This window comes from Astyanax mexicanus, chromosome 3 (assembly GCF_023375975.1).
Source record: "Astyanax mexicanus isolate ESR-SI-001 chromosome 3, AstMex3_surface, whole genome shotgun sequence".
NCBI lineage: Eukaryota > Metazoa > Chordata > Actinopteri > Characiformes > Acestrorhamphidae > Astyanax > Astyanax mexicanus.
Window position 1 is genome coordinate 13,729,365 of NC_064410.1, and position 9,028 is coordinate 13,738,392.

The window sequence follows — 9,028 nt, forward strand, 5'->3', positions numbered from 1 at the left end:
AGTGAGAGCTTCAATCCGATACCAAACTCGACCTGATACTCCTCTCCAGTCTGTAGAAATCCTCAGGAAAGCGTAAAGAGTGCTCCCAAAAAGCGGCGGATCATCTTCACTAATTAATTCGTATAAACTGAACCGTATGTCCGATCGCTACCGGTCCAAAACTTCCTTACTCATCGGAACCTTACCTAGCGACTGTGTCGTCACTCAGACCTCTCGGCCAATCAGAGGCGGATAAATGGAGTCAGGAGCGGCGATAGGCCGAATTTTAACCGCTGTCGTCAGGCTCTGACCAGTCAAAGAGAGTCTTCTGCGAGACTTCACACTTCTGGCTTATTCTATGGCCCAGTAGAGAGCGTGTTAGGCCCATTTAGTGCAGGAAAGGTAGTCAGTCACGTTTTTTAAAGGCTTTTTGTCAGAATAGGCCTGTTCTTTGCTGAAAGGTTATTATTTACTGTAGGTCCAATATCTTTTAAACTATAAGACCTTTTAATTCCAACTTTTACAGGGTGAAAGTAGACCACTAATGGAACAAGTTTAAATAAAAAAATGTTTTCGACCACAAGAACTGACCAAGTTATAGGCTCTAAAACATGAATTTTAAAGTAAAATTTTGAAAAGCGCCTAGATTTTTTTGTTGTTTTTATCATATTCTGACCACTGGGGATCCATTTCAACATTTTTAAGTATTTCTAATAAAACTTCAAAGGCTTTTAAATAACAATACTTCATGAAACTGTCTCTACTTTATATCCTGTTTGAGTATAAGGCCTCAAGATTTGTGTGTAAAATTCAGGCGGAAAATGGCAAAAACAGGCCTGGAGGAGGTGCACACACACAGGAAACATGAAACACCTGGGACGAAGGGGCGGAGTTACAGAAGAACACAGGTGAGTGGAAAAACACAGGTAGAACACAGGGTCACGGGTCACGTGGGACAACACAGGCACGAGGACAGACAGGAAACAGGGCCAGGACCTTACACTCACAATTTTTGATTTTATATTTATTAAGCCTTATTTCAGTATCAAACGTTTTGATCAAAGTTAATATAACTTGTACTTGATGTAATTTCTATTCACTTGAATAGTTTGGTTCTTGATTGATGGAGTTTTTGGATTTCATAACATGACAAATTAAAAGGATTTATGTTAATAGAGCAACAAGCAAACATTTTTTCCATGCAACTGTAATATTTGATTGAATAAATAATATATTGAGAGTTATTTAACATTAAGGAGTAATTATATTCATTTTATATTACATTTGGTTACATTTTCTTACATTTATAAGTTACATCTGGCCCTCAGAGGACAGCCAATATGCCAATGTGGCCCTCGGCCAAAATGAGTTTGATATCCTTGCCTTACTGCTTTATTTTGCAGTCAGTATTAAATCACTGTTAAATATAAGCATTTCTTTAATGCCATGTACTGCATGACGTTTTATTGTTAAACAAAATCTGCAGAGACACAGCAAACAATACTCTTTTTTTTTCTTCAGTAAGTGAAGAACAACATGAACTTTTCACTGCACTTGCTGGAGTCAGGATTCATTTTGACAAGAAACCAAACAGAAATGAAAATTAAGGTTAATATACACAATCACCAAACTGGTTTGTTTAGCAAATCATGTTAATAAGAGGATCTCAGGGCAAGCCAAAGTTTTTATAAAGGTAGTCAGAGATAGTATTGTTCAGTATTGTGATACTTACATGGAATGGTGGCTTCAGTACTGCTCCACTTTTCAAACTTCTTCCTTTTCTTCTTTTTCTTCTTCTGCTTCTTCAGGTTGTAGGTGGGTTGAATCTAAAATAAATCCAAATGACTAGTGCCCCCTTTTGATTGTCCATTAGTGCATTATTACAGTGTATTACTGTGATTGTCTACAGTAGTAGGATTATTACTGTGATTTTTGACATTTTCAAGTTCATTACTGTGGTTTTGGCTGCATTCTGAGTATAAAACTGTAAAAGTATTTACAGTAGTTAATTGTGCAGGAACACAGTATACTACTGTGGATTTCACAGCATTTTTTTTACATTTTTTTACATACTCTTTTCGATGTTCCTCAATCAGTTCTTGGATGTATCTGTCTTTCCTGTCTTTGTAATCAGTGAACTGCTCAGCTGTCTTTCTGGCATCCTCCTCATATTTACGCTTAATTTCATTCATTTTCTTTTCAAATTCCTTTTTCATTTTCTCCTTTTTCATCTCATTCTCTTTAATAGCTTTGTCTTCACTCTCTCTCTTCTTTATCTCCTCCTGCAGTTCTTTCTCTATTTCCTCTCTGAGTTTCTGCAGTCTTTCATTTTCTTCTTCTTTTCTTTTTTCATCCTCCTGTTTTCGTTTTTCGCATTCTTCCATCTTCATTTGCTCCAGTTCTTCCTTCTTTTTTAACATCTCAGCTTCTGCTGCTCTTTTCTTTTCTTCGTACTCTCTCACTTTTTGCTCATTCTCTTTTTTCTCTGCTTCCCTCCACTGTTTTTTCTCTTCCTCTCTCCTGCATCTTTCTTGTTCTCTCTCCTTTTCAAATTTCTCTCTCATTCTTTCTTGTTCTTCTTGTATTACTCTAAGTTCTTTTGCATGGTCCAGTTTTCTTTGTCTGTCTTTTTCCTCTCGTTCTTTCATCTGTCGTTTCTTTTCTTCCTCCCACTCCTTCTGTTGTCGTTTAAGATCCTCTTGTATCTCTTTTCTTTCATTTTCAGCTTCTTTTATTTTTTTCTCCCAGGTCTGTCTCTCATTTTCTTCAACTTTTTTTCTTTTGTGCTCCTCCAGATCTCTCCTTTTAAGTTCTTCATCCTGTCTCTTTTTCAGATCCTCTAGGGTTCGATTTTGTTCCGCTCTCAGTTTCTCTTTTTCTTGTTTGTACCTCTCTTCTCTCTTTTTATCCTCTTCATCTCTGTCCCTCAGCTGTTTCTCAAATTGATCCCTCTGTTTTGTATTTTCTTTTTCCAGCTCTTCAATTCTCTGCTGCAGTTTCTGCATTTGCTTTTGTTCTTCCGTCGATCTTGTTTTGTCTTCCATTTCCCGCTTCTTCCTCTCTGTTTCATCTTTTTCCTCAAACTTTTTTTGAAAAGCTTCAACCTTTTCGCTGAATTTCTTCTCCATTTTCCATTTTTCCTCTTCAGATTTTAATTTTTCTTCCTGCAGTGTCTTCTTAATTTTTTCCATTTCAGTGTTGTATTTAGCTGTAAGTTTCTCCTTTTCAGCTTCAATCTCTTTTTCTCTCTCTTTTAGAACTTCCTCCATTTTCTTTTTGATGGACATTTCTGCCTTTTGGAACATTTCATTTGTGAAGTGTTGGCCTTTATTTGATTTGATCAAATTTTCGATTTGTTTTAGCAGTTTAGAAACTTGGTTGCTGTCTTCGTTTTTGTTATCGAAGGCCAGGACCCGACCTCCACAATCTCGGATCAGCTTCTTCATTCTACCGTCACCATTTTCTATGTATTGCTCTATGGGCTGATTTTTGAGATCGTCTTCTCTGGTGAACAGCACTATGCTGAAGTTTGCAGCCTTTGGACCAAATATCTTTTTAATTAGATCTAAAGTTTCCAATTCTTCATTGGTGAATCTTCCCACACTCAGCACAATGATAAAAGCGTGGGGTCCGGGTGCTGACAGTGAGATGCACTTCTGAATTTCTTCTGTTACGTCTTCATTTGACAGTGTGGTATCAAAGAGTCCTGGAGTGTCGACAACTGCAACTGTCCTTCCCTGAATTTTTCCAACTACTTTCTGAGAAATCTTTGTCACAGAAACCATACTAGCTTCACTCACAAAAACATTTTTTCCCAGGATGGTGTTTCCTGTTGCACTCTTCCCACTTCCTGTTTTTCCAATGAGTACAGTCCTCAAGCAAGTTGAATCCAGTGGTTCATCTTCATAACCTGGAAATTACATAAAATGTTAAGTGTTATTGTACTATACTGTGCAAATTAGATTGTATATATATTGTGTTTTAAATTACTATTAGCAGTCAAAATCCAAAGACTGTTATGTCTATTCAATTAAAGGAAGTTTTTTTTGGATATGAATTAAATATAACAAAAATAGATTCTTCTTGTAGTTTCTATGCGAGGTTGAGCTTATACCAATCAAACATGTTTTAAGACTTTTCTTTGCAGATTTTATTTGTTATGGAGCTGATGATAATAATGACATTTTTGCTTATTTTACTGATAAATGAAAGGGTCTACCTTCTGTCTGGAGCTTTTCCTTTAATTCCTGGACTTTCATTTGCATTAAGCTCAGTTCTTCTTTGTGGCTTTCTTGAAGATGTTGTTGAACTCTTTCCTCTTGAGCTTGTACATACATGTATAGAGAATATGGCTTTGTTGTCAATGTTTTTTCAATTTCATCCAATAGCTCTGGAACCTGTTTAGAGTTTTTCCCCACTTTTGTTTCCAATATTCTGTACCTTTGTCCAGAACTGTCAGCAGGTTTTTTGGCGGTTTTGTTATGTCTTATAAAATTTGTTGTGTTCCCACTAACAGCAGGCTCCGTGGTGAAAAGAACCATTAAATGATTATCAACTTTAGAGCAAAATATGTTCTGGATCTTCTCCATTTCTCTCTTATCTTCATCAGTGAGGCGTCCCTCAGGCAGGACGAGGAGAAAAGCATGAACTCCAGGATCACAGAGAGAGACACAGCGGAGAGTCTCCTGCATCACTTCCTCCTCTGAGAGCTGAGACCTGTAGAGAGCTGGAAGCTCCACCAGGGAGATCAGACGTCCACATACTTCTGACTCTCTCCTCACACACACCGATCTGGACTCTGGTCTACGCTCTCGCTGACCCAGAATAAGATCTGATATGGAGGACTTCAGCTCTCTGTTACTCCCACACAGAACCAGGTTCAGCCTCTGAGATCCTGAAAGAAAACACAGTTGGCACTGTAGGAACTTAGGAGTTTTATAGAGTTTTATGAGGTACATTAAAACTGATCATTTTTTATACCTGTTTATTATATTAAGGTAAAATTAACATTGTGGTTTTATTCTATACTTACAACATTTCTCCCAAATTCCAAATAAAAATATTGTAATTTAGAGCATTTATTTGCAGAAAATGAGAAATGGCCAAATAAACATGTAGCTGTAACGCCAGGTAGTGAGGAGTGACGCAAGCCGAGTAAAATAAGCAAACAGGTTTATTAACAGGCAGTATAACAAGAAACAGTAAAGCCAGGCAAACAAAGATCTCACCGAAAAACCAAGACATAGTCGAAAGTACAGTCCGAGTTCGTAACCGAGTATCAGTCCAACCATGCAATAAATCCAATAAGGGCAAGACAAAAGACATTAACCAGTAATCCAAAAACAGAGTCGTAATCATAAAGCCAAAACGAGAAACGATAGGAGAACGCTTAGTATGCAACATCAGTTAACAATACCTCGCGGTGTTTGTTTACAAACTGCAGACTTAAATACCGGAGCTAGATGGGTATGAACCGGAACTAACTCAGAACACCGGGGAATCAGAGCGTCGGAGCGAAATGTGATTGGGTGAAGTAGAACGGATACTGTTGGTGTCATAATCAACAGGATTCTGGGAAATGGAGTCCGGTAATGTGGAAGGAGAACGAGGCGGCGTGACAGTAGCCTGATTCATGCATCATTCACACAGATCAAACTGCCCAATTCCAGCTTTGCTGACACATCCCCAGATCATCACCAATCCTCCACCAAATTTCTCAGTGGGTCCAAGTACACCTCTGCAGGTCTCCATCTAAATGTTTGATGGCCAGGTGTTGAGCAAAGCTGAAACTGGACTCATCAGAGAAGATGACCTTTCTTCAGTCCTCTATAGTCAAATTCTTATTATCTGTTGCCAACTTCAGCCTGACTCTTCTTTACTTCTCATTAAAGGTCTTTGTTCTAGATCTGCCTCTAAGAGATTGTTCTGTACTGTTCTGTCCATGCACTTCACACCAGCTGCCATTTGCCATTCTTTTTATAGGTCCCTTGATGTCATCCTGCGGTTGCTGACTCAAAAGCAATGTGAAAGACTTGTGGAAAACATTTTAAAAATCAGGGTAATTCCACCAAATATGGATTTCTGAATTCTTAAGACATTAGCATTGTTGTTTCAAAATTTATATGAACTTGTTTTCTTTGCATTATTTGCCTTCATTTCTGAATCAGTTTCATTATTTTATTATTTATAGGTATATGTTTGAGTAAAATGAGCAGTGTTGTTTTTTGAATAAAATTAAATATAATACTCACCATTAGGGGTTTTGCCACTATGTGTTATTCGCTGGAACCAACTGTGTAATCCTGCTGTTTATGGGGTAGTAATGTGAGAGTCAAAAACTATTGTTATCACAAACATTATTATTATCACATTCCAAAAATTACTATTACTGCATGTTCATTACTACTACTAGTACTTATGCAGTGATACTATTTGAAGTAACAATGGTAGTGAATAATAATAATAATAAGAAGAAGAAGAAGATGAACACCACAACAAACTCTACTCCTCTGACACTTTCTAATTTCACACATTTAAACAACTCTACTTACATTTCTCAATGCTTTTAAGTTCAGTTGCAGGTGAAGAAGTTTTCTTCTCTCTCACAGGCTGTTCATACACTCTTTGGGGTTTTTGTTTGAGATGTTGCTGTTCTCTTGTTGGTGGAACTTCCTGTTTACTCTGCCCTTCCCTGTTCTCTTCAACCATCATCTCAATCATTTTCAGTAGATCAGAATGGCTACACTCGCTGCTAAACTTGAAATGCCTTTCGTTGCATGCAGCAATGATCTGATTGATGTTCTCATCAACTATATATTCACCAGAGACTGACTGCCGTCTCTGTGTTGTTACTACTAGCATGTGTTTTTTCGGGTCTTTAGACAGAGAGCGGAGGATGTGATCCAGTCTGTGTCTGTCTGCCTCAGGGAAGTTGTCTGGATGTAGAATCAGCAGTAGAACATGAGGTCCAGGAGAACACAGATTCATGCACTCTCTCACTCTCTGATTCAGCTGTTCTTCTGAGAGCTGATGATTGAACAGGTGAGGAGTGTTGATGAGGGTGATGTTTCTTCCCACCACCGATCCTCCAGCTCTCACACTGTGCTGCTCTACTGAAGGAGGCGGAGCTTTTGTATCAAACACATCTTTGCCCAGGATGAAGTTCCCCACTGTGCTGATCTTTGAGCTGCTTTTCCCCAGCAGAAGTATCTTCAGCTCAGATACTGTAAAAAAAAATAGGCAAAATATCTTGAAAATTCTAATGCACTTAAATGTATTTGTTATGTAGTGCTATTTACAGACAGGAAGTGTCCAGAAATTGTACATTTGGTATAGTTCTGCACCCTTTTCACTAAACAATTTATTTATATAGTCTTGAAATTACCATTTTAATACAGAAAATATTTGAGCAGCACATTAGAGTCTGGAAAACATCTCTTACATGACTACTTAAAAACCTACATCAAAGGGAAAGTGAAAGAACACTTTCCCAGAATCAGATTAATTCCATTCAAGCTTTTGAAAATTAGACATTTAAAGTTTACCTGTTGGTTTAGGGTTGTCCCTCTGGCTCTTCATTCCAGCATCTTTATCGCTGGATATTTTTGCCGTTTTGATTATGGCTTGGCCTCTCCGCAATAATGCAGGGCGCTTCTCCCTCTCTGCCATTAATTCATTCATTTTGCAGGTCAAGTGATCTCCTTCATTCTCTCTAACCACCTCATCTATGCTCTTCAAAAGCTGGGAAACTTGATCTTTGTCAAATTTAGATATGTCTTCATATCTGTACTGTTTCAAATTATTCTCATTAATGAATCGAGACCAGAGGACACTTGAACTATGGCCTTCGCCTGTAGTCACCACTACAGTGTATTTCATGGAGAGTGAGCTGTAAGCGTTCCATATGGTTCTAATTTTGTCACAATCTTGCTTTGTGAAGTCGCCTGGATGTAGAATCAGCACTAGAACATGAGGTCCAGGAGAACACAGAGCTGCACACTCTCTCACCCTCTGATTTAGCTCTTCTTCAGAGAGCTGAGGATGGAACAGGTAAGGCATGCTGATGATGGTGATGTATCTACCCTCCACCACTCCTCCAGCTTTCTCATTGTGCTGCTCTACTGAAGGAGGTGGAGCTTCAGTATCAAAGGCATTTTTGCCCAGGATGAAGTTCCCCACTCTGCAGATTTCTGATCTGTTTTTCCCCAGCAGGACAATTTCTAGCTTCTGACACACTGGACAATTAAGAAAAAAAAAACAAAATATTACTGTACAATAAATACCAAAACACATTAACCTTATCCCTATGATTTATTTAAGTATACTAATTTACCATTGTACTATTTCTATCATTATCTCTCTGTTGAACAGGGTAAAAACGTTTTATTCCACATATACCATTCATTTTCAGCCTAGAACAAATAGTGCCCAGAACCTTGTGGTGACACTCACGTGTGCAAGTCCTTCAGAGTGCCAAGATTAAATATGGGCCAGAGTAAATGCTCCCAATTATGACTTTATTTTCATAATATTACGTCTTTACTATTACGCTGATTTTATTCTTGAAATATTACGTCTTTATTAACGTAATAATATGACTTTAATCTCGTAATATTATGACTTTATACATGTCATATTACAACTCTATTCTTAAAATATAATGACTTTATTCTTGTAATATTTTGGTTTTGTTCACGTAATAATCTGATTTTAATCTCATTTAGTCTCAAGTGTTTATTTTTTAAGACTGGCCCTGAAATGCCATCGTAAAAATTACGGCTGTCACGTTAATGTGTTTAATTTGATTAATTAAAAAAATAACAAAAAAATAACTGCTGATTATTCTGATTAATTGTACACCGGGGGCAAACAGAACTGATACCATGTTGTTCTGACCTTAATAAATGAATACCAAATTAACGTACAGACATCAGACACTAATCATGTTCAACAGCAAAACGTACCCTATCTAGCCAGGACAGAAACATCATTCTAATATCGAACATTAGTGATTAACTTTACCTTGGAAAACAGTGAGCATCACCACTAT

The 9,028-nt window shown here is 37.6% G+C and overlaps 1 protein-coding gene across 1 annotated transcript; it reads right to left on the minus strand.

Annotated features, from left to right (window-relative positions):
- Positions 1-265: 265 nt before the first annotated feature.
- LOC111188464 (myosin-2-like) lies at positions 266-8,210 on the minus strand. Its single transcript, XM_049475749.1, has 6 exons — positions 7,524-8,210; positions 6,531-7,202; positions 6,231-6,284; positions 4,199-4,873; positions 2,053-3,889; positions 266-335 (listed from the first exon to the last, which is right to left on the minus strand). The coding sequence occupies exons 1-6, from the start codon at positions 8,035-8,037 to the stop codon at positions 266-268; spliced, it is 3,822 nt and encodes a 1,273-aa protein (XP_049331706.1). The 5' UTR covers positions 8,038-8,210.
- Positions 8,211-9,028: the final 818 nt, after the last annotated feature.